Consider the following 26,797-nt stretch of genomic DNA (forward strand, 5'->3'; position numbering starts at 1 on the left):
ACTCGCTGCTAGATTCTCCATGAATGGACAATGAGCAATTCTTCTCAAATCACTGGAGCAAATATCTCAAGCACCTCAATTTTTAACATCTTCGCTTTAATCTCATTATCTCCCTCCGAGACTGTGACCTAATTAACTGGCAGCAAGTCTCAGCTTGTTGCCAAAGAACACAGTGCGCATGACAGAACTCAGGGCAAGTGTGTCTGAGCAGATAGCATTCCCTCTGGGCGGCAACGAGTTCACAACGGAAAAATCAAGCAAAGCAGTTTGGAGGATTATGTCACAAGGAGCAAGTGTGCTCCTTATCAGCAGAGCCGGAACTCACCCCCGGACAGCATGGAGGAACCTCAGTGACGGATATGCCGTCTGCACGTGAATTTTGTGCTCAATGATGAGCTTGTTCACCCATTCCACTCGCTCCTCTCCCCCTTTCGCCATAAAGGCGGGAATCCACAGAATTCCGCCGTCCAACATTTTTAGCCGGTGAAGCAGCTTCTCCTTCCACGTCTCGTTCTTCAAATCTTCGAATGCACGCTGCACCACCGACGGGTTCATCGTCACTAAATCGGTCTTCAGACCAACATCTTGTGCATACTCTTCTACCGGGGCAAGATTGCATCTTAAGAAGAAATTAAATGGCAAATTAATCATTCATTATTTCCACAACAGCATACGATCTAGCCCAACATTCTGCCAGAACTGAAGAACACGTAATGATATAACGAAGAAAGCCCTTCGACCCATCGATTCCCTCCCCTACACAAATCATGCACAATCTATAGTCTCAGCTTGCCTTAGCTGGTAACAGTATACTATGTCACAACTAGTTTTAGAGTCCCTACAGTATAGAAGGAGGCCATTCGGCCCATCAAGTTTGTACTGACCACAGTTCCATCCAGGGCCCTATTCCCGTAACCCCATGCATTTACCCTGCTAGTCCCCCTGACATTAGGGTCAATTTAGCATGACCAATCAACCTAACTTGCACATCTTTGAACCTTGGGAGGAAACCGGAGCATCCGGAGGAAACCCACGCAGACACAGGGAGAATGTGCAAGCTCTACACAGACAGTGACCCGAGGCCGGAATTGAAGCTGGGCCCCTGGCCCAATGAGGCAACAGTGCCAACCACTGTACCAGCTTGCCGCCCTTACATTAACACTGCAGTGAAGTTACTGTGAAAGTCCCCTAGTCACCACATTCTGGCGGTGCCTGTTCGGGTACTGAGAGAGAATGGCCAAAGCACCTAACCAGTATTTCTTCGGACTTTGGGAGGAAACCCCCATAGACACGGGGAGAATGTGCAGACTCTGCATAGATAGTGACCCAAGCTGGGATTGAACCCGGGTCCATGGCGCTGTGAGAGAGCAGTGCTGACCACTTTGCCGCACTGGAGGCTTGAGCCCCAGGTCAGGGATTTGAGCACATGGTCTAGGCTGATGCTTTGTTGCACTGCTGAGGAGGTTCTACTGTGTCAACGGTGCTGTTCCTTCAGGTGAAAGTCCCATCTGTTTGATTCAGTGAACATTTACCCATTAGTATTTGAGGAAGTTAAATGCTCTTCTGGTACTCTGGCCAAAATTTCTCAAATGGTAACTGGTCATTTTCTCCACTGTTATTTTGGAATTGCTTACAAGGGCACTTCAGTGTCATTTATATTTTCAACTTTTTCCCTCTTCTGCTTTACAAAACCACTACCCCAGAAAGATGCCGCAAGTCATGACTCTTGACCCTTGCCCCACATGCTCTACTCCATTTGCTGCTGGAAACAGACTCAGTTCTCTTATAGCACAGTGGTTAGCACTGCTGCCTCACAGCGGCAGGGACCCGGGTTCAATTCCGGCCTTGGTTTACTGTGTGGAATTTGTACATTCTCCCCATGTTTGCATGGGTTTCCTGCGGGTGCTCTGGTTTCCTCCTACATTCCAAAGATGTGCAGGTTAGGTGGATTGGCCATGCTAAATTGCCACTTAGTGGCAGGTGAATTAGCAGGGTAAACAGGTGGAGTTATGGGAATAGCGCCTGGTGAGACTCAATGAGCCAAATGGCCTCTTTCTGCACTGTAGGGATTCTACAGTTCTGTGATTGATAATATACATGGTGACTGAGATTGCCACAGCTTAATATACATCAACTCAGACCAACTTAAACGGCTGAAGTTGGCGTGGGTGGGGAGGGATTCAGGTCAAGAGTCGAGGACAATCCTTGTCATCCACTGTTATCGATCTTCCAGTACTGACTTGGGAACCTCCAGGAACTTAAGACTAATCTCCAAACAACCCAGGAGTAAGATTATTGGGTTGTAGAAAAACAACCTTTCTTCACTTTCTTTGAATGTCTTCACTTGCTATTTAGAAAAGAAATAGCATAAATGAAGGAAAACAAGTTTAAAATTTATTTACTTATTAGTGTCACACGTTACATTAATACAGCAGTGAAGTTGCTGTGAAAACCCCCTAGTCGCCACACTCTGGCACCTGTTTGGGTACACTGAGGGAGAATTTAGCATGGCCAGTCCACCTAACCAGCACATCTTTCAGACTGTGGAGGAAACCGGAGCACCTGGAGGAAACCCACGCAGACACAAGGAGGAGATGCAGACCCTGCAAAAAAAGTGACCCAAATCAGGAATTGAACCCAGGTCCCTGGCTTTGTGAGGCAGCTCTGCCAACCATTGTGTCATCGTGTCGCCCACTGAGAACCAAACTTCGTGCAATTTGGTAACAAAGTGTTTGGTCACTTCATACTTTCATACAAAGGTGGTATAGCTTAAAGTTTACTTATTAGTGTCACAAGTAGGCTTCCATTAACATTGCAATGAAGTTACTATGAAAATCCCCTAGTCACCACACTCCAGCACCTGTTCACGGAGGGAGAATTTAGCATGGCCAATGCACATAACCAGCATGTCTTTCGGACTGTGGGAGGAAATCGGAGCACCCAGAGTGAACCCACGCAGACACGGGGATGACGTGCAGACTCCACACGGATGGTGTCCCAAGCTGGGAATTGAACTTGGATCCCTAGCGCTGTGAGGCAGCAGTGCTAACCACTGTGCCACCCGTGCTTCCCTGTTAATGAGTTTAATTGACTGTAAATGGAATTTAAGATGCCAAAAAGAGGTATAAAGTGTGGGATAGAAAGGATATTACAGTCAGATAATGAACGACAAATCCACTCTCACAGAGGCAGCTCTACAACGCGAGCCACAAGCCCTTTTCCCCGAATTAGATATTCTCCTCTTCACTGTTGAAGGTAAATACAGAATGCCCTGGTGAGGATTTAAATTCCCACAGATTCATGAGAACAATTTCTGTGTGATTAGCGGCTAATTCAATTACATCGCATGATGGAACTTAATCCAATGCTGTCAGAACGCTGCAGCTCACACCCTTTTAGATTTGAGAACAGAGGATGTCCTCAAAGCATCCCTGAAATGGTCAAATATACCCACCACCTTCCCGGAGACCCTGACTTGTATCTGCCCAAAACAGAAAAGTCTCGTTTAGGAAGGCACAAAACACATTGAGAGACTTGGGGGGGGGGCGACATGGTGGCAAAGTGATTAACCCTGCTGCCTCACAGCGTCAGGGCTCCGGGTTTGATTCCAGCCTTGGCTGACTGTCTGTATGGAGTTTGCACATTCTCCTCGTGTCTGATCCAGTTTCCTTCAGATGCTCTGGTTTTCTCCCACAGTCCAAAGATGTCCATGTTCGGTGGATTGGCTATGCTAAAATTGTCCCTTAGTGTCCTAAGATCACAAAATCCCTACAGTACAGAAGGAGGCCCATCAAGTCTGTACCGACCACAATCCCACCCAGACCCTATTCCCGTAATCCTCATTTACCCTGCTAATCCCCCGACACTGGACTCAATTTATCATGGCTAATCAATCTAACCTGCACATCTTTGGAGTGTGGGAGGAAACTGGAGCACCCGGAGGAAACCCACGCAGACACGGGGAGAACATGCAAACTCCACACAGGCAGTGACCCAATGCGGGAATTGTACTGTGAGGCAGCAGTGTTAACCACTGTGCCCCGTGCTGCCCTAAGACATATAGGTTAGAAATGTGAACGCATGAGGTTACGGGTGGGAGAAGATGGCCTGGCGAAGATACTCCGTCAGCAAGTCAGTGCAGACTCGATGGACTGAATGGTCTCTTCTGCACTGTGGGGATTCGATGAGGCTGGGACTGTTTTTCTTTGGAGCAGCAAAGATTGAGAGGGGACCTGATAGAGGTGTATTGGATTATGAGAGGTATAGAAAGGATGTATTGGAAGGCACTTTTTCTATTAGTAGGAGGGTCAATCACCGGGCGGTGGGGGGGGGGCATAGATTTAAGGTCAGAGGCTGAATTCTAAGAGGGGAAATAAGGAAAAATATTTTCATCCAGAGGGTGGAGGGAATCTGGAACTCGCTGCCTGAAAGGGTGGTTGAGTCAGAAACATCTTCAACTTTTGGAACTTATTTAGATTTTAGCTTGTGCTGCATCGCCTCCAGGGCTGTGGGTCAAATGCTGGAGAATGGAATTAATGGAGTCAGCTCTTTGTTGATTGGCATGATGGGCTGAGTGGCCTCCTTCTGTATTGTAAACGTCTATGAATCGAATACTGTAACTTCAACCCCTCATTCCTATTAATCCCAGATTTCACAAAGTGCAAATGGGATGTATTTTAATGTCAACTGAAGGAGGAGTGTTGGTCAGGACAGCAAATTAGCTCACTGTTCTCCTTCACATAGTGCCACAGGATCTGTAAGATTCCTCCTGAGCCCACCTGAATGCCCTACCTAACCGCAGTGTGTGCAGCACCTTGGCTTCAAGATGAAGGCAGCTCATCACCAAATTCTCAAGGGTAATTACAGATGGGCATTAAATGTCGGCCTTGCCAATGCCAGCCACTCCCTGAAGACTGATAAAAAAACCCAGGAAATCTGATGAGGGGCAGCGCCTTAGACAGTGCAGCACTCCCCCAGCACTGCTACTGACCAGGAGTAGAGCTCCAACCCACACTTTGTGAAGTGAAAAAGCCATCATGGAACCAAGCTAAGATTTCCTTCAAAGGACTCCAGATATCTTCTGTTACAGCCTGAATATATTTAAAATGCCCAGAATTGATGCCCTTTTTTTCAGCGATTTTCCTTATTGCATTGTCCTCATACACTAACCCGTCTTCTAGGCTTTACCTTATCACAAATTCATGTGTGTCAATCTCTTGTCCACAGCCACTGTTGAGCAGAATCCCAGAATTTCCTACAATCGCACACTGTTTGTAGTGTTTATTTTTCATTGGCGATATCCTTGGTAACAGCTCGTACAGGCTATGGGATACATTCAGGGTCCTGTCCCTGTCAAATATATAATGAATAATATCCCCCGCCTTCAGTCTGCCCTTCAGAACCGAAATGTCCTTCTCTGCGTCCAGAAACTTGAGTATGTCTTTCCTAAAAATGGGAAAGAGAGAAAATTGTAAATGATAGGAAAATGAAGTTTATGACATTATTTAGATTTACACTAGTAATCCATAATACACCGGCCAGCCCCGTCCTCAGCAACAGTGCCTTCATCATGAAATCACTCATTGCAAATGGAGGCCATTCAGCCCGCATGCCAGCTCTTGGAAAGGATTGGCAATTTTTTTGCTCTGAATTTTTATTCCATCCAAAAAAAAACAAATTGAAATTGAATCCAATTCATGGTCACGAGAGGGGAAAGCAAGATCCAAGCTAACCAGATGAAGCACTGCGTTCCATCCCGGGCTTAATCTCATGTTTCGTCTGAGCCAAATGGTTTTGAAAAATTGCATCAGGCAGCAACACTTCAGTTAAACTTCATTGGCTACCCTGAGAGAAAAATCAAATTAGATTTGCTTCCCCCACTCTTTCCCCCCCTCCAAAGAAAGATTTGCATTTGTATAATGCTTTACATGTCATCTCAAAGCACTTTACAATTTTGAAGTGTCGTCACTGTTTGATTTTTTAGCTTCAGGTTCCGGCTGTGAGATTCCAATGTGGTGATGGCCAAGTGGTATTATCGCTAGGCTATTCATCCAGAAACTCAGCTAATGTCCCTGGAGAGCCGGGTTCGAATCTGCCACGGCAGATGGTGAAATTTGAATTCCATTAAAAATAGCTGGAATTAAGAATCTACTGATGACCATGAAACCATTGTCGGAAAAACCCATTTGGTTCACTAATGACCTTAGGGAAGGAAATCTGCCATCCTTACCTGGTCTGGCCTACATGTGACACCAGAGCCATAGTAATGTGGTTGATTCTCAATTGCACTCTAAGGCCAAACTAGGGATGGGCAATAAATGCTGGTCAACCAGTGATGCCCATGTCTCATGATTGAATGCAAAAAATAGTCAGGATCCTTCTTGAGAACGTTCCATTTGTGACCTGGGAGAACGTGACCTTAACTGTGCATGCTGGGAATTTCCGTTAGGTAATGCAGATAAAAGTTTCATCCTGAGCATAGGGACTTTGGGTTATTTGCCAGTTTCTTTTATCCAGCAGAGGTCTCTCTAATGGCAGACATGGAGATCCTGCAGTGCAAACCGTAACAACCACAGAACAGACAAGGCACAACATACTAAAGCAAAGAAGTTATGCTCACCCTTTATAAATTACTGGCAAGGCTTTAGCTGAATGGGCACAATGTTTTAGGAAAGGTGAAGGTGATGAAAGGTGGCACGGTGGCACAGTGGTTAGCACTGCTGCCTCACAGCGCCAGGGACCCAGGTTCAATTCCAGCCTCGGGTCACTGTCTGTGTGGAGTTTGCATGTTCTCCCCATGTCTGTGTAGGTTTCCTTCGGGTGCTCTGGTTTCCTCCCACTGTCCAAAAATGTGCAGGTTAGGTGGATTGGCCATAGTAAATTAACGCTGAGGGTCCCTGGGCGTGTAACTTAGATGGATTAGCAATGGTAAATGTGTGGGGTTACAGGGATAAGGCGGAGGAGAGAACCTTAGTGGGAAACTCTATCAGGGAGACTCTGACTCAATGGACCCAATGGTCCCCTTCTGCACTGTAAGGATCCTATGATTCTATATGTCGGCAGCACGGTGGCATAGTGGTTAGCACTGCTGCCTCACAACGCCAGGGATCTGGGTTTGATTCCCGGCTTGGGTCACTGTCTGTGTGGAGTTTGCACATTCTCCCCGTGTCTGCGTGCATTTCCTCCGGGTACTCCGGTTTCCCCCCACAATCTGAAAGACACGCTGGTTCGGCGCATTGACACCGGAATGTGGCAATGAGGGAAATTTCACAGTAACTGCATTGCAGTGTTAATGTAAGCCTCACTTGTGAGGCTTACATTAATAATAAATAAACTTTAACTTTATACCCTGATTTCTAAAAATGTTGTCATGGGATGTGGTTGTCGTTGGCAAGGCCAGCATTCTTTTTTGCCCATCCCTAATTGCTCTTGAACTGAGTGGCTTACCCGGCAAGTTCAGAGGACAGTTAAAAGTCAACCACATTGCTGGGGGTCCAAATTCACACACAGGTCAAAGAGCGGCAGTTCCTTCCCTCAGCACCAAACCAGCTGAGTTCTTACAACAATCGTCACTGCAATTCATTTTATAATTCAGGATTATACATTAATTTTAGATTCCACCAACTGCCATGGTGGGATTTGAACCCATGTCCCCACAGCGTTAGCCTGGGCCTCTAGATTAACAGTTCATCGACATGACCACCATCTTCCCGGGATGGTAGCAGGGATGAAGGAGTGTGGAGAGTCGAGAAAAGCTGGGGTTGTTCTGCCTTGAGCAGAGGGAGATGAGGGGCGAGTTCATAGATATGGAGGGTTTTGATTCATTTGATATGGAGAAAAGATTGATCCCAGTGGGTGGATTGGTAACCAGGGGTGAAGGGTGGGGACATAAACAGATAATTGGCATGAGACTCTGAGCAGGGGATGAACAGTGGGCAGAATTCTACGCTGCCCCCACCCCCCAAGTGGGTTCTGAGGCAGTTGGGGGAGGGAATGTAAAATGGCATGGACAGGACTCCCCAACCCAGATACAGCTTCACGGTTGGGAAGGCTAAGCCTCGAGTTGGATATCTGTCCTTTCCCCTATTAATGCCCTGAGGCAGTCACTAGGTGGCCACTTAAGGCCCTTTACCTGCTCAATCTTTAGATTGGCGGGCGCTGGGCAGAGCAGGGTGAATAACCCAAAAATAAACAATTTTCCATTTTGGGAAGTGGGAGGAGGAAGGGGGAGCTTCAGTCTGAAGGTCCCTTGAGATTTGGGACACACAGTCCCCTCCAGGAGCTGAGAGCTCTGGTCCTTCCTCCCTGTCCTGGTCTACTCCTTGATTGCCCCCTCCTGGTCCCACAGGACATCCAGAGCATTGGCCGATAACATTCTAAGGCAGGACTTCTTTCCAAGGGCAGACTGAAGTCATGCCCCTTGCCACTCAGAGCTCAATGGAGTGAAAAATGGCAGTGAGCCTGTGAGAGTTGGCAGGAACGGCTTACGCACAAACTCCCTGCTCACCACCCTGGTAATTCTGCCCAGTGAGTTATGATGAGCTGGAATGTGTTGCCTGAAAGGTGGTAGAGGCAGATTTTGCACTGAATTTCAAAAGACAATTGGATAAGTCATGAAACAGGAAACATGGGCAGGGCTCTGGTGAAAGTGCAGAGATTGGGACTAATTGATAATGGTTTGAAAGAGTTAACACAATCATAGTTGGCTAAACGACCAAAGATGTTCAAGTTAGCTGGATTGGCCATGCTAAATTTCCCCTTAATGTCCAAAGATGTGCAGGTTAGGTAGATTGGCCACGCTAAATTGTCCCTTGGTGTCCAAAGATGTGTAGGTTAGGTGGATTGGTCATGCTAAATTGTCTCTTGGTGTCAGCAGGATTAGCAGCCTAATTATGTCGGGTTATGGGGATAGGGCCTGGGTGCAATTGTTGTCGGTGCTGGCTTGATGGGCTGAATGGTCTCCTCGTGCACCGTAGGGATTGCATGGATGTTAAATGCATTCCTTCTGTGGCTCACAATTCTGAGACGCTAAGAGACTATTTTTCCTCAGTGCTATTTTTTCAATTGAAGAACCATTCTAATCCTATTTGCCTCATCTTTCGATAAAGGCTTTTATATTCACCCTTTCAAAATATTTATCCGGTTCCCTTATGAATTGTGTTATTGTCTCTGCCTCAGTGAAGCAATATCCCATGTTCTGACAATACTTAATGCAAAAATAATTCTCCCAACTCTCCCTTTTGTTCTATCAGCTCTCATCCTGAATCTGATTCCCTTGTTATTAAGTATCCAACCACTGGAAATAATATTTGTTAGCGGCAGCGCTGCAGAAGAATAATCTTTCATTAGTGAATTTTTCAAACCTTTTCAGAATTTTGAAAAGCATCCTTATCCTTCCCCCTTATCCCTCTGTTTGTGAAAAGGCTGAAAATACCTTCATTCACAACAAGGATCCCTCATTCCCTGTACTATCCTAGTGAATTTCACTGTTTTATTTTCCTGTGACTCTCATATCCTTTCTATAATGCAACGTTCCAGATAATATACAGTATTTTGAACGTCACCTGATCAATCTACTGCCCAAGTTTAACATAACCTCCTTGCTTCTATAATCAGTGCCCAAGTGTACAAAACCAATAACCCCATTTGCCCAATTTGTAGTCTCTTATTCTTGAATTATCCCCTTTATAGAGGCAGCGGCGGTTAGCACTGCAGCCTCACAGGGCCAGAGACCCACATTCCATTCCAGCCTTGAGTGACCATCTGTGTGGAGTTTCCACATTCTCCTTGCATTCGTGTGGATTTCCTCTGGGTGCTCCGGTTTCCTCCCACAATCCAAAGGTGTATAGATTAGGGTAATTGGCCATGTGTCGGGAATTAGCTAGTAAATATGTGGGGTTACTGGGCTTGTTCTTGGTGCTGAATGGCCTCCTTCTGCACAGTAGGGATTCTATGAACTAGGTAAGTTTATTTATTAGTGTCACAAGTAGGCTTATATTAACAGTGTAATCAAGTTACTTTGAAAATCCTCTAGTTGCCACATTCCAGCGCCTGTTTGGGTACACTGAGGAAGAATTTAGCATGGCCAATGTACCTAACTAGCATATCTTTTGGACTGTGGCAGGGAACCGAGATCCTGGAGGAAACCCATGCAGATACAGGGAGAACATGCAGATTCCACACAGACAATGACCCAAGCCAGGAATTGAGCTTGCATCCCTGGCGCTGTGAGGCAGCAGTGCTAACCACTGTGCCACGTGCCGCCGCATCCGATTATCTGCATCCCTAAACGTAGCTGTTCCTTCATTCATCATGAATCTTTCTCCCTTCATTATTCTGTTTCCGGAAATGGTTACTTTATACTTGGCTGCGATCATCTGCATCTGCCGCCTAGTCACCGATTCTGCTGATCGGTTTATACCATTCTACAATCTGTATTTGTTACACCTCTATTTTTGGTAACAATAGTAAGCTTCATTAGCCTCCCGTTTTATGCCTGCATTGCAAACTATACAATGCGAAAACAAGAGTGGTTGCAGGATGGATTCTTTGATATAATATTTTGAGTCCAGGATATTAAAAAAAACAATTGACTATATTTTCTTGGCATATTGTCTTTCTGAATTTAAGACTCAGTCAACATTACAATCTCATGTCACTCAATTCAAATTAATGGCTCCAGTTCCCCAAGTTTCTTTCTAATAATACATTGCACATTTACATACACACATTGCAGTCCCAGCACTGTATAATTACTTCTAACCACCCCTTCCCCCACTCCAATTCCTCTTATTCCTTCTTCCTGCTTAACCTCTGGATATCTGATGTTAAGATGTGCTTCTCCTCAAGCCTATTATTTCAGATTTCTGTGCCAGACTACGCCCATCCCCCATCCCCCTCTCACCAGCCTTGCCAACTGAAGTGCTCCCCCACGAGACTGAGCCAGCTGGGAGCCGGATTCAGCTGTGCCAACGATTCTTCACTGGCGCTTCCTTTGCACAGTGTGTGTGTCAGGAGCAACAGCTAATACTGCAACGCTGAGGCCAGTTCCTTGCCAGCTATCTGTGAGTACTGGCGCTTGGTGCCTGCTCTAATTCCTTGGACCATTAACTGAGATCACAGCATCGGTGTCCTTCCATTACACAGCTCTGTCCTAATTAACAGAAATCTCAATCGAACTAAAAATCTGAACCTGGAGTCACCACATTGTCTGATTTCACACTCCACCTTGACAGTGTATGAATCAGAATTCAATGGGTGAAAAAGGATGTAAGGGCTCTTGTCAATGGGAAATGGCGACAAGTGTTGTAACATGCACACCCGGGAAAACACCCAAATAGCAACAACAATTTTATTTACTTAGCACCTTTAATGCACTAGTATATCCCAGGGCATATCACAGCAGCGTAATGAAACATAAATTCGACACCAAGCCACTTAAGCAGGTCTTGGTTGAAGAGGTAAGTTTCGCAAAGAGCATCTTAAACTCGGAGAGAAAGACAGAAAGGGAGGCAATTCCGGAGCTGAGGCCAAAACACTGAAGGTTCGGCTGCGAAAGGGGGGGTGAAGGAAATTGAGGGTGCACAAGAGGCCAAAGTTGGAGGAGTGCAAAATTCTTGGAAGGGTCGTAGGGCTGGAGGACGATACAGAGCTAACAACAGGAATGACCGTAGAGGGATTTTAGCATAAGGATGAATGAAGCCCAGTTCATCATGCAAACCAGCCTCCCATCCATTGACTCCGTTTGCACTTCCTGCCACCTCGGAAAAGCAGCCAGCATAATCAAGGACCCCGCACACCCCGGACATTCTCTTGTCTACATTCTTCCGTCGGGAAAATGGTACAAAATTCTGAGGTCACGTACCAACTGACAAAGAACAGCTTCTTTCCTGCCACCATCAGACTTTTGAATGGACCTACCTTGAACTAAGTTGATCTTTCTCTACACCCTAGCTATGACTGTATTACTACATTCTGCACTCTCTCATTTCCTTCTCTATGAATGGCATGCTTTGTCTGTGTGGCACGCAAGAAACAATGCTTTTCACTGCATGTTAATGTATATGACAATAATAAATCAAATCGAATCAAATCAATTTGAGTTTCAGTGTTCAGGAAAATTGATATCGTGCAGGAAACATAACTGTGTGATGACCTTTGATCTGGAAGCAGTATGGAAAATTATTAACTTATTTTTAAGATCTGTGTGATTAAGAATATTTGAAAAAAATTTGTGATAGTTTTCATCAATTATAAAGGGAATCATTTTCTTGGATACTAAGAAACATTAGTCCATGTGGCTCTGTCTTTTGATCGGGAAGCAGTGCCAACAAGAAGGACATTAACAATGAAGCTATGGAGCTGGCAGATACAAAGGGCAAAATTTTATGGTCAAGACACCATGAGGTTTCATCCACAAAGGGGTTAGCCATTGAAAAGACAACTGACTTCAGCGGGAACAGAAAATCCTGTTGGTGGGAGGGGACACAAAATTCTGCCCAAAGGAGAGTGGCAGATACAAAGGAGAGTAACAAGCAGATGAGCTGGAGGGTAAAAGCTATCTATGTACAGGTGCAGACTCAAAGAGAAAGCAGACAAAGACAGAAAGAGGAACATAGAGAATCCTTGTCAGCAAAGGAAACACAACATTCTCAGGAAGAGATCAGATTTTCTGATTGGCAGAAAAAGAGACAGGACCTCTTATTGCCACTGTGTGAGCTGGCTAAAAAGGTCTAAAATTTGGAAACTTTTGAAAGGATTGTAGGTCTAGAGGAGGGCTGGGAAGCTAGGTGAATAGTTCAGTGACACTGAAGAGCTGAGTGTATTCCCAGAAAGGGCCATGAACTGGTTAGTCAATTTAAAAGGAGCTCTGGAAAGCTACACATCAGGCCCTTGTGACCTGAGGAAGGAGGGGTTTTATAGAGGTGTGTTTTGCTGATGATAATTATACACATTGTCATGTGAGAATGCCTTTCAGAAAGGTTCTTTTTAAATCTTGCAGCTTATAACTTCAGCGATGTCATTGGGGGTGGAGTTAAACTGTGGCAGTCAGGTGATAGGACTTTCAGTTCATTTTTGTTGGAAGCTATTTTAGCAGCAAGCTAAGAAGCACTCTCTTTCTCTCTCTCTGTTCTCTTTGGTTTGGTTCTAAAACAATTATCAGTTTGCTGATTATCAGTCATTATCAGTCACCTTGCCTGAAAGAAGTTGTGTTTTGGGAAACAGATTCGATTACAACCTCTTCTGAATTGCTTCACAAGAGATTCATAAGAACATAAGAAGTAGGAGCAGGAGTAGGCCATCTAGCCCTTCGAGCCTGCCCCGCCATTCAATAAGATCATGGCTGATCTGTCGTGGCTCAGTTCCACATCCCCGCCCTCTCTCCCAGCACTCAACCCAGAAGGCTAAATTCCTGTAACAAGTGGGCATTAATCTATGCTGTATTGTGCTTATTTGGAGGGTTTGTTGGATGTTGGCTTTGATTGGAACACGTTAGGGATATTTCCTTAAGAGTTATACATTATTGTGGTTGTTGTGTTTCTTGTTCATAATTGTTAAAAGTTCTTGCTAAGTGTCTTACTGTATACGTCAACAATATTCTTAATTAAACTTTGTTTTTGATAAAAGCTCTTCGTGGGTGTGAAATCTCTCATGCTCACCCTAGCCAAATCCAACATAAAATATTACAGGTCAGGCGAGATTCACAGAACACCTTGAGGTATCCAATCTGAATTGTAACACATGAAATTCAAAACTGAAAGTTGTTGTTGGATAGGATTCCTATCCACTCTGTGTCAATGAAGAGCCGCATAGTGTAGAACTTTGCAACTACATAGCGTCACATGTGTCGGGGGAATGATGCCAATACCTATGGTTGCATTGAACCATCTTTGTTGCATCAATTATTCAAAGTGAAATTTACCTTTTAATATGAAGCATCATTTGCTTATTAATTGACATGTATTTTGTGTTTATTCTGATTCTTGTTCAAGTAAAAATGTTGATAATTTCTTCATTTCCCAATCTGTAAATTTTGCTATTCTGGTTTGCAGTTCCCCATGGGAATTTTAACAGAAGCAGGAAAGCACTTGGAGGAAACCCATGCAGATATGGGGAGAACGTGCAAACACCACATTGACAGTTAGTTACTTGAAGCTGGAATTGAACCCAGGTTCCTGGCGCTGTGAGGCAGCAGCGCTAACCACCATGCCACCGTATTGCCCCAATTATCTGACACAATTTCAGCATTACAACAGTGGCTACACTTCAAAAATACTTTAATGATTAGGAAGTGCTTTGTGATGTCCTGATATTGTGGAACAGATGATAGAAATATGAGTTCTATCTCTTTTGCTTTTTTTATATAAAGTTAAAGTAGACCACTTGGCAAATTATTGGAGCAGGTGACCAGTTGCTGAGGAACTGAACCCTCACTCACACCTTTTGGAGAAGTGATGGAAGAAAGAACAAATCAGAGGCTCAGTTCTAGCCAGTTAATTTGTTTTGTGAGTTCTAGTTTTCAAACCTGGGAAGTTCAGAAGAATCCTCTATTGTGAATCGCAGAACCTCACCTTATCCTTGCAGTTAGCGTAGTATTAAGCTTCCATTCCGGGATGTCAAGGAGTCTTGCCTGTCGCTGGATGCTCTCTTTCCTCTCGATCCTCTCCCGCGGCACAGCAGATGAGGTGTTTGTGATCATTTCCTCCCTAGACAACCACAAGCATTGATTTCAAAGTGCTACACACACACACAGCTAATAAGACATGCCTTAATGGACAACTGAAGGAGGAATTGATTCAGGATTAACCTAACAAAGGAAGCAACTTTTTCATTCATTCATGAGACATGGGTGTCACTGGCTGGCCAGTATTTATTGCCCATTCCTATTACACTTGGAGGGCAGTTGAGAGTCAACCACATTGCTGTGGATCTGGAGTCACATGTAGGCCAGACCAGATAAGGACGACCGATTTCCTTTCCTAAAGAACATCAGTGAACCAGATGGGTTTTTCTGACAATCAAACCATGGTCATTAGGAGATTCTTAATTCCGGATTTTTTTTCCTGGAATGCAAATTCTACCATCTGCCGTGGCAGGATTCGAACCCGAGTCCCCAGAACATTAGCTGAGTTTCTGCATTAATAGTCCAGTGATAATATCACTAGGCCATCACCTTTCCATGCTGAAAGCCAACCTTTTCCAACCCTTCGGGTCCACTGATTTCAAACCGGAAACTCCAACAATGAGGAGATATATTGGAGACTGAGTTGCCCGGGATTTGTAGACTGGAATCTCAGGAATGGGGAAAGTTGTAAATTGGACACTCCTGCTCTGCATAACAATCACTCAGAAGTGAAATATATTGTCTGATAAATGCTGAGGATTGTTAATAGTGCAATAAGGTGTTAGCTAAAGAATGTAAGTGAGGTAACTCAGGCCACATGTCTTCATCCAGCACATGTTTAGAATGTGAAACCTGCTACCATAAGAACTAAGATAAAAAAGCAAATTATGCAGATGTTGAATTTGAAACAAGCTCTGACAAAAGGTCATCCAGACTTGAAACGTTGGCTCTGTTCTCTATCCACGGATGCTGTCAGACCTGCTGAGATTTTCCAGCATTTTCTGTTTTTATAGTATATGAACTAATTGAGTCAATGGTATAAAGGTACTTAAAGTTTTTATTTATTAGTGACACAAGTAGGCTTACATTAACACTGCAATGAAGTTACTGTGAAAATCCCCTAGACACCACACTCCAACACCTGTTCAGGTGCACCAAGAGAGAATTTAGCATAGCCAGCATATCTTTCAGACTTTGGGGGGAAACTTACTCAGACACAGGGAGAAGACGCAGACTTTGCACAGACAGAGACCCAAGCTGGGAACTGAACCCAGGTCCTGGGCATTGTGAGACAGCAGTGCTAACCACTGTGCTAAAAGGAAACTGGATAAGTGTAGGAGGGAGACAAGAAAGTATGATAGGCAAATTATGGAGGCATTTTTGTTGCAACTTCTCCCAACTACTGTGTAAATCTGTATCTTACAGATTTTCCCTCTCTCTCAGTTATGATGAAGAGCCAGACAGACTCGAAACATTAACCCTCTTCTCTCTCCCTACAGATGCTGCCAGACCTGCTGAGATTTTCCAGCATTTTTTATTGAGGAAAGAAAGATATGTTGATGGGGTTAGATAAAGAGAGACAAAGAAGGAGGAAACTTGTACGCAGCATAAGAGCATCCCACTGCTGGCAGAATAGATTTGAGTTTGGATGGCACGATGGCACAATGGTTAGCACTGCTGCCTCACAGCTCCAGGGACCCGGGTTCGATTCCGGCCTTGGGCCACTGGCTGTGTGGAATTTGCACGTTCTCCCTGTTCCTGCGTGGGTTTCCTCCGGGTGCTCTGGTTTCCTCCCACAGTTCAACGATGTGCAGGTTAGGTGGATTGGCCATGCTAAATTGTCCTTCAGTGTCCAGGAATGTGTAGGTTACAGGGATTAGCAGGCTGTGGGGAAAGGGCCCTGGGTTGGGATTGTTGTCGGTGCAGACATGATGGGCCAAATGGCCTCCTTCAGCAATGTAGGGTTTCTATAAGTGCTGGCTTAGGCCAGATGGGCTGGAGGGCTTGTTTTTCTGCTGCAGACCTGGTTGCTCTGGTGTAATATGGATGCAAATGCATTTTTTTAATGGAACGCAGATAGCTGGAGGAAAGGAGCTTTGCATAAAGACAAAATGTAAATAACGCTAGATTACTAATATATTTGTGAGAACTCCTGCAGGGAGGCAGACTGATTGATGGGTGTAGGAGGCCTTACTTCTGAATTAAGATCAGTATTAATTTGCGCTGCTTGTAGCTTGTGGTTTGATTGCCAGCGAGGTGCTGCTGGTTTACATTCCGCACCGACCTGTCAGCGAGTGTTGTGTGCTTGTGATAGACAGAGCCTGTCAGGGAACACTGCTGTGCACTCGCACTGTCGTGAATAATTACAGACTCAATGAACTTCCTCGAGGCTCTCGTGCCTCTGAAATCAGCTCAGGTTCCCCGGGAGCAGCTCGTGGGCAACAACAGCTGGCTTTCACCGGAAGAAAACGTGATTTTTTTTTGCCGCAGAATTTGACACCTGCATTTCCCTTGAGGTTAGTCATAGAGTCATAGAGGTTTACAGCAAGGAAACAGGCCCTTTGGCCCAACTTGTCCATGCCACCCTTTTTTTTGAAACCCCTAAGCTAATCCCAATTGCCTGCATTTGGCCCATATCGCTCTATACCCATCGTACCCATGTAACTTCCTAAATGATTTTTAAAAGACAAAATTGTACCCGCCTCTACTACTACCTCTGGCAGCTTGTTCCAGACACTCACCACTCCCTGTGTGAAAAAATTGCCCCTCTGGACACTTCTGTATCTCTCCCCTCTCACCTTAAACCTGTGTGCTCTAGTTTTAGACTCCCCTACCTTTGGGAAAGATATTGACTACCTAGCTGATCCATGTCCCTCATTATTTTATAGACTTCTATAAGGTCACCCCTAAGCCCTCTATGCTCCAGAGAAAAAAAGTCCCAGTCTATCCAGCCTCTCCTTATAACTCAATCCATCAAGTGCCGATAGCATCCTAGTAAATCTTTTCTGCACTCTTTACGATGAAATAAGTTGTGTTCAAAAGGTGTGTCTGGGAGAGGGGTTGGGGGTGTAATTTTTTTATTACAGCATCAATCAGGTGTTCAGCCTTATTGACATGGAACCTAATCCAGTTGGGGACTCTGATGTGTGCAATGTCCGGGGGAATGAGGGGATGGGGAATGCCGGTATTGATTTTTGTTTGGGTGGGGGGGAGGGAGAGGAGATGCCAGCTTTGATTCCGGGGGTAATGTTACATTACGGTAATTACTTTGAAGTAGAAGATCAGCTCTGATTGTATTGAGAGGCAGACCAGACTGGAAGGGCTGAATGGCCTGGTCCTGCGTCTATTTCCAAACAAAGGGTGGCTGGCATGGTGGACAATGGTGAGCACTGCTGCCTCCCAATGGGTTCAATTCCGACCTCAGGTCACTGTCTGTGTGGAGTCTGCATATTCTCCCCGTGTCTGCGTGGGTTTCCTCAGGATGCTCCAGTTTCTTCCCACACTCCAAAAGTGTGCGAGTTAGGTGGATTGGCCATGCTTATTGCCCCTTAGTGTTGCCCCAAGATATGTAGATTAGTGGGGAAAATACGTGGGGTTATGGGGATAGAGCCTGAGTAAAGTAAAAGAAAGGTGGGTTAGAGCACATTCAATGGGCTGAATGGCCTTTTTCTGCACTGTAGGGATTCTATGATTGTGGGGATTGGGAAGGATGATGGCATTGACTGTCTGGCAGGGAGGAGGGGCAGAATGAGGTCCGATGTCAGTGATATTCAGGGGGTTGTGGTTGGGGAGTGGTGAGCTAGAATTGATTATTTGTGGGGGTGGGGTGGTGAGATGCTGGCTTTGATCGCAAGGGTGGGAGGGGTGCGCGATGCCAGTAATGACTGCTTGGGGGAGGGTGCTGTAGGGTGGAAGAGATGCCAGCTTTCATTGCAGAGTGTTGGGGGTGGGGGGGGAAGAGATTTTTTTTTTGCTCTGATCAGGGCACCCTGATAAAACAGTGCTCAGACCTCAGTGCAGCCAGGATTTGCCAGTTTGATTAGGCCCCGCCTCTCAATATGACACCCCCTTCCCCAAATTTTTCTGACACAGTGTCAGAAGATCTGAAACTGATCAGAAACACATCAGTTTTCAGTCAGACCCTAACACAAGACTCCACCTAACGTCTATACCTGTGTGTACGCACAGACACCACAAAACCTCCATCAGGATCACTGGAAAGCAAAAGTCGCAAAAACCCAGCTTGCAGGTGCAGCAGGTGGTCAGGAAGGCGAATGGGATGCTGGCCTTCATAGCGAGGGGGATTGAATATAAAAGTAGGGAGGTCTTGCTGCGGCTGTATAGGGCATTGGTGAGGCCGCAGCTGGAGTACTGTGTGCAGTTTTGGGCGCCGCACCTGCGCAAGGATATTTTGGCCTTGGAGGGAGTGCAGAGGAGGTTTACTAGGCTGATACCGGAGTTGAGGGGGTTGAGCTATGAGGAGAGGCTGAATAAACTGGGCTTGTACTCGTTAGAGTTTAGAAGAATGAGGGGAGATCTCATTGAGACGTATAAGATGATGAATGGGATGGATAGGATAGAGGTGGAAAGACTCTTCCCGCTCAAAAAAGACAGTAGGACTAGGGCGCACAGCCTCAAGATAAAAGGGGGGCGGTTTAGAACGGAGTTGAGGAGGAACTTCTTCACTCAAAGGGTGGTGAATCTCTGGAATTTTCTGCCCGTTGAAGTGGTGGAGGCTGCCTCGCTAAATATTTTTAAGACGCGGGTTGATGGGTTTTTGATAGGAGAGGGGATTAAGGGTTATGGGGAGAGGGCGGGAAAGTGGAATGAGCAGCGACAGATCAGCCATGATCTTATTGAATGGCGGGGCAGGCTCGAAGGGCTGGATGGCCTACTCCTGCTCCTATTTCTTATGTTCTTATGTTCTTATGAAAGCATTTAGAAGCACAGAAACTTATTAAATTTTGGGCCGCTGGTGCCAAAAGCTGCTTCTGGTTGGCTCAGTTGGTTAGACGGCTGGTTAATGATTCAGAGTAATGCCAACAGTGTGGGTTCAATTCTCGTATCGGCTGAGGGCATTCATGAAGGCCTCACCTTCTCAACCCCACCCCTCACCTGAGGTGTGGCGATCCTCACATTAAATTACCATCGGTCAACTCCCCCTCAAAGTCTCTCATCTGAGACCATGGCGATCTTACCTTTCTAAAGCCAACCAAACTGTACTCTGGTCACTGACCATCCTCCTTCAATCCCGGCCTGTAGAATTCTGACCGGAGTTTAATTTTTCTGACCATCTGTGTAAAGTCGTTGGATAAAGGAAGAATGGTAGGAAGGACTATTACTTACGTGGCGAAAAACTGCAGCAGGCGACGGTGCAGAGGGACCTCGGGGTCCTTGTGCATGAGTCGCAAAAACCCAGCTTGCAGGTGCAGCAGGTGGTCAGGAAGGCGAATGGGATGCTGGCCTTCATAGCGAGGGGGATTGAATATAAAAGTAGGGAGGTCTTGCTGCAGCTGTATAGGGCATTGGTGAGGCCGCAGCTGGAGTACTGTGTGCAGTTTTGGGCGCCGTACTTACGCAAGGATATTTTGGCCCTGGAGGGAGTGCAAAGGAGGTTTACTAGGCTGATACCGGAGTTGAGGGGATTGAGCTATGAGGAGAGGCTGAATAAACTAGGCTTGTACTCGTTAAAGTTTAGAAGAATGAGGGGAGATCTCATTGAGACGTATAAGATGATGAATGGGATGGATAGGATAGAGGTGGAGAGACTCTTCCCGCTCAAAAAAGACAGTAGGACTAGGGGGCACAGCCTCAAGATAAAGGGGAGGCGGTTTAGAACGGAGTTGAGGAGGAACTTCTTCACTCAAAGGGTGGTGAATCTCTGGAATTCTCTGCCCGTTGAAGTGGTGGAGGCTGCCTCGCTAAATATTTTTAAGAAGCGGGTTGATGGGTTCTTGATAAGAGAGGGGATTAAGGGTTATGGGGAGAGGGCGGGAAAGTGGAACTGAGCCACGACAGATCAGCCATGATCTTATTGAATGGCGGGGCAGGCTCGAAGGGCTAGATGGCCTACTCCTGCTCCTATTTCTTATGTTCTTATGTTCTTATGTTCTTATAAAGCTCAGTCAATGTTTGGACTAACTTCAAACAACACCTGATGTAAACTGAGAACCCGAGTGGGGAAGAGCTCTCCATGGACTTAGCGGTTAGCACTGCTGCCTCACAGCACCAGGAATCTTGGTTCAATTCCGGCTTCGGGGGACTGTCTGTGTGGAGTTTGCACCTTCTCCCCTGCGTGTTTTTCCTCCAGGCACTCCAGCTTCCTCCCACAGTCCAAAGATGTACGGATTAGGTGGATTGGCCATGCTAAATTGTTCCTTAGTGTCGGGGGCGGGGGATTAGTAGGATAAATATATGGAGTTACAGGGATAGGGCCTGAATGGCATTGTTGTTGGTGCAGACCTGATAGGCTGAATGGCATCCTTCTGTAGGGATTCTATGAAACCAATTTCCAGGAAACCACAGCTATAGCTCCGCCCCATCCCTGAGCATCAGAATCAAACCAAGCAAAGGAGGGGCAACCCTGGGGCAAGCATGGTGGGGCCTTTCAGCAGAAATAGTCTGCTATTTAAATCAAACCTAAGGTTGGTCTGTGTGTACGTGTACAGGTGCGTCCCTAGTGAATGAACAGACTCAGCAGCTGGGGATAATCTCAGCTGTCCACTCTCGTATTTTACCATGGCAACTTTGAAAATGACACCTTGCTCACTCCAGCTCCAGGTGTCTGTTCCATTCTGCCGTCTGTTTTCTGCTCTTTCCTTTTTCTCTCCCATGCTGCTTTGGGTTCTGACCCTTGCTGGGAAATGGCTGCCACTGGAATCCTAGTACACCAGTCAAGTGTCCATTTATGAAAATAAGGAAGGGTAAGGAATAGGAACAAGAATAGGTCTCTCCAGCCTGCTCCACTATTCAGTAAGATCATAGCTGACTTGATCATGGTCTCAATTCTTAAGACTCTAAGATATAGGAACTGAATTAGGCCATTCTGCCTGTCAGGTCTGCTCCACCATTCAATCATAACTGATAAGTTTCTCAACCCCATTCCCCCGCCTGATCTCCATAACCTTTGATCTCCTTACCAATCAAGAACCTATCTATCTCTGTCTTAAATACACTCGATGATCTGACCTCCATAGGTTCACCACCCTCTCACTGAAGAAATTCTTCCTCAGCTCAGTTCTAAAGAGTCATCCCTTTAATCTGAGGCTGTACCTCGGGTCCTAGTCTCTCCCACTAATGGAATCGTTTTATCCCACGTCCACTCTATCCAAGTCTTTCAGCACCCTGTAAGTTTCAATGTGATCCCCCCTCATCCTTCTAAACACCAATGAGTCCAGACTCCAAGTCCTCAATCATTCCTCATACGTCAAGCTTTTCATTCCTGATGAACCTCCTCTGGATCCTCTCCAAGGCTAGCACATCCTTCCGTAGATATGGGGCCCAAAATTCCTCACAATACTCCAAGTGTGGTCTGATTAGATCCTTAAAAAGCCTCAGTAGTACATCCCTGCTCTTTTTTTCTAATCCTCTCAAAATGAATGTTAACACTGTATTTGCGTTCCCAACCACCAACTCAACCGAAAAGTTAATCTTAAGAGAATCCTGAACTAGGAATCCCAAGTCTCTTCATGCTTCCAATTTCTGAATTCTCTCCCCATTTAGAAAATAGTTTACACCTCAATTCTTCCTACCAAAATGCATAACTTTGCACTTTCCCACATTTCCCATCTGCTACTTCTTTGCCCACTCTCCTAACTTGCCAAACCCTACTGAAGCCTCCCCGTCTCTGCAATACTATCTGTTCCTCCGCCAATCTTTGTATCATCTGCCTGTACCACACAGCCTGTTGACTCCCTACAGTACAAAGTTCTGCCTACCTCAGTCAATGACTCAACCCCCATTGCATTCTGGGCTACAGAATTCCAAAGTTCAAAGGAAATTGCTCCTCACCTCTGTCTTAAATGGGAGACCTTTTATTGTGGAATGATGTCATCTAGTTCTGGATTTCACATAAGAGGAAATATCTTCACAGCATCAACCCTGCTCGAGCAAGTGTTTCCAAGGGGAGCATTGCAACTGTGTCTGTTCCTGTCCAAACACAACGTATTTGGATAAGGATGTGCATGTTAGGTGCATTGACCATGATAAGTTGACACCTTAGTGTCCCGGAATGCCTAGGTTAGAGGAATTAGCGGGGTAAAAATGAAGGGTTACGGGGATAAGGCCTAGGTGGGATTGTTGTCGGGTGTCGATGGGCCAATCTGCACTGTAGGGTTTCTATGATTCTATTTCCTAGCGGGGGGGTCATTGAACAGTCATGTAGAAAAGTAATCCTGGCTCAGAAACAGAAAATGCTGCAACATCTCAGCAGGTCTGAAACATCTGCGGAGAAGGAGCAGAGCTAATGTTTTGAGTCTAGCCGACCCTTCGTCAGATCAATGCTGGCTGACTTTTTTTCCTCCATGCAAGGGCACTGAGGCTATTATCGCATCTCTGTTGCTGCTCTAACTGAGATGGGCTCATTCAATGGAGAGACTGTGGTGAAAATCTAAGACATTTCATCATCCTGGGGTTTACCAATGACCAGAAACTGAACTGGATCAGCCATATAAATACTGTGGCTACAAGATCAAGTTAGGAATCCTGCGGCGAGTAACTCACCCTCTGACTGCCAAAATCTGTCCAGAACCTACAAGGCACAAGTCAGGAGTGTGATGGAATACTGTCCACTTGCCTGGATGGGTGCAGCTCCAGCAACAATCAAGAAGCTTAACACCATCCAGGACAAAGCAGTCCACCACCTCATCCACCACCTTCAACATTCACTGCCTCCATCAGCAATGCACAGCGGCAGCAGCATGTACCGTTTACTAAGGTGAACTGATAAACTCACCAAGGATTCTTTCACAACACTTTCCAAACCCACACTCTCTATCACCTACAAGGACAAGGACAGCAGACCTGCAAGTTCCGCTCTAAGCTACACACCATCCTGATTTGGAAATATATTGCCTTTTAGGTCACAATCCTGGAACAACCTCCCTAATAGCAGTATGGGTGTACCTACACCACATGGACTGCAGTGGTTTCAGAAGGCATTATCAACTCCACAAAGACATTTAGTGATGGGCAATGAATAAAGTTAAAGTTTTGTTTTTCAGTCACAAGTAGGCTTACATTCACACTAATGAAGTTACTGTGAAAATCCCCTAGTTGCCAAACTACGACATCTGTTAAGATACACTGAGGGAGAATTTTGCGTGGCCAATGCACCTAACCAGCATGTCTTTTGGACTGTGTAAAGAATCCGAAGGACCCGGAGCTGCACCGGCACAGGGAGAACGTGCAAACTCCACACAGACAGTGACCCAAACCAGGAATCGAAGCCGGGTCCCTAATGCTCTGAGGCAACAGTGCTAACCACTGTACCACCATGTCACCCCCAAATACTGGCCTAGCCAACAACACCCACATCCCATGAACAAGTACATTTTTGAAAGCTGGCCAATAGAGTTCAGTCTCACATCAGTCAGTGCATTGACCCGTCGGGGACATGGTCCTGATGTTCAGAATACACACATCACAGATAACCACGCTGACCCCTCAGCTCCCGTTAGTTCACAGCTTACATTCTGGTTGCTCAGGATCTCATCCTGTTGTGCAATACAGGAAGATGTGAAATCAAACAGCAAGACTGTCTCGTGTTTCTATCCAGATCTACCCGAATCAGTGAGTGCTGCACTGGCTTTAACTTGTTGCAGCAGCAGGGGACCTGTGTGCGGAATGATTATCCATTCCAACACTTGTGTAGGATATTGACTACACCTTGTGCCACATGGGACCCTGTTCTGAAGTTGATTCTGTGCAGCTTTTGCAAAACAGGAGAGAGAAGGTGAGCAGCTCCATTACACAGAGGCACAGGGAATTTGGATGTCGATTGCATTGGCGAATGCAAGAGGGAATTGGAGAGATAATTTGGCAGAGGGATTGAGCAGTCAATGGGACAAGCTGAACTCCCAGATGGGCTGCTTGTTGTGCAGTTACCTCTTTCCCGTATCTGGTACATTATTCTGTTCCTAATGTTGGGAGTATGACACATCACATCCCCCCATCCTGCACAGCTGGTGCTGCAGAATCCACCTCATTTTATGGCATAAAAAATAGGAACTGGGAAAGGCCATTTGGCCCTTTGAGTCTGCTACATTATTCATTATCATCATGGCTGATCATCCGCCTTCCCCCGATATCATTTGGTCCCCTTCACCCCAAGTGCTAGATCTAACTGCTTCCTGAAAACATTCAATGTTTTGGCTTCAACTACTTTCTGTACTAGTACATTCCACAGGGGAAGATAGGTGACACAGTGGTTAGCACTGCTGCCTCACAGAACAGGGACCAGTTGGGTCACTGTCTGAGCGGAGTCTGCACATTCTCCCCGCGTCTGCGTAGATTTCCTCCAGGTGCTCCAGTTTTCTCCCACAATCCAAAAGACGTGCTAGTTAGGCACATTGGCCATGTTAAATTCTCCCTCAGTGTACCCAGACAGATGCTGAAGTGTAGCAACTAGTGGATTTTCACAACAACTTCATTGCAGTGTTAACGTAAGCATACCTGTGACACTAATAAATAAACTTAAAACTTAAGAAATTTCTCCTCATCTCACGCCATCCCAGGAATCAGTCTGGTAAAACTCTACAGTCCCTCTAGGGCAAGAACATCCTTCCTCAGATACGGAGACCAAAACTACAGACAATGTTCCAGGTTTCACCAAGGCCCTGTAGAACTGCACCAAGACATCGCTGCTCCTGTACTCAAATCCTCTCATTAGGAAGGCCAGCATACCATTTGCCTTTTTTACTGCCTACTGCACCTGTATGCTTTAGTGACTGGCGTATGAGGACACCGGACCTGTCCTAATTTATAGCCATCAGATAGTAATTCACAGCAATAGCAGTAATGAATGAACAACCATTCATATCATGAATGCAGTCTTTCCTACCTGCCTCTGAAGATTGTACTCTACAGTACAATCTCTACTGAATGAAGCTTGCTACTAATAATTCAGAATAGAAGCAACTAGTCCAGCAAGCTGCATCGTGCTTTGAGTCCCAATATCTTAATGGTGAGCCGAGGCAAGGAAGGAAAGCAAAGGAAGTAAAGGCGGCATGGTGACACAGTGGTTAGCACTGCTGCCTCGCAGTGCCAGGGACCAGGGTTCAATTCCTGGCTTGGATCACTGTCTGTGCGGAGTCTGCACATTCTCCCCGTGTCTCTGTGGGTTTCCTCCGGGTGCTCCGGTTTCCTCCCACAGTCCGAAAGATGTGCTGGTGAGGTGCATTGACCATGCTAAATTCTCCCTCAAAGTACCTGAACAGGCGCTGGAGTGTGGTGTCCAAGGGATTTTCACAGTAACTTCATTGCAGTGTTAATGTAAGCCTATTTGTGACAGTAATAATTTAAGAAAATGAACTGGACTCCGGATCCCACTATCACTCCTATCCCACATGGTCAAAGGTATGTGGGTCAAGAGTTGGCCTGTTCAGTCATGTGCAGAGCTATGACAGAAACTCGTGACTTTGATGGGACACCATCCTCAAATCCACGGATAACCAGTGAGGACAATGTGCGAAGATGAGAAATATGAACAGCCATGGAATTCACAACAACAAAAAAGTGCTCAGATTCTGTGGGAATGTTTTGTGTGGGGACAAGCTATAAACAGACGGGCACAATGTTGATCACAGATTGGAACTCAATGTAAACTGGGTAATGGTAACTGCAAATGAACCTAATTGGATGTCAGTTGAGAAACTGCCATTTAAGTGGTCTATCATTTGGAATCTGAGAAATTCAAGATAAAATATTTATAAGAGAAATAGAAAATTTTCATTTACATACTACCTTTCACAATCTTGGAATGTCCCAGTTTAGTTTCACAAGGTCACAGAATTGTTACAACAGAAAGAAGGCCATTTGGCCCATTCTGTCTACACTGGCTCTCCAAATGATCATTTATGCCATTCCTCAGCTAATGTTCCGGGGACCCAGGTTCGAATTCTGCCACGGCAGATGACGCAGTTTGAATTCAGTAAAAAAACTCTGGAATTAAGAATC

At 45.6% G+C, this 26,797-nt stretch overlaps 1 protein-coding gene across 1 annotated transcript in view; it reads right to left on the reverse strand.

Annotated features, from left to right (window-relative positions):
• st8sia2 (ST8 alpha-N-acetyl-neuraminide alpha-2,8-sialyltransferase 2) overlaps positions 1 to 26,797 on the reverse strand; it is a 47,129-nt gene that overhangs the window by 10,905 nt on the left and 9,427 nt on the right. The window contains exons 3-5 of the mRNA XM_080214249.1: positions 14,571 to 14,705; positions 5,188 to 5,445; positions 326 to 619 (exon numbers count right to left, since the gene is read on the reverse strand). Of these exons, the coding sequence (XP_080070375.1) occupies positions 326 to 619; positions 5,188 to 5,445; positions 14,571 to 14,705 (687 nt within the window). The remainder of the gene's footprint in view (positions 1 to 325; positions 620 to 5,187; positions 5,446 to 14,570; positions 14,706 to 26,797) is intronic.

Source organism: Carcharhinus amblyrhynchos, chromosome 28, assembly GCF_965287045.1.
Source record: "Carcharhinus amblyrhynchos chromosome 28, sCarAmb.v2.hapA, whole genome shotgun sequence".
In the NCBI taxonomy this organism is placed as follows: Eukaryota; Metazoa; Chordata; class Chondrichthyes; order Carcharhiniformes; family Carcharhinidae; genus Carcharhinus; species Carcharhinus amblyrhynchos.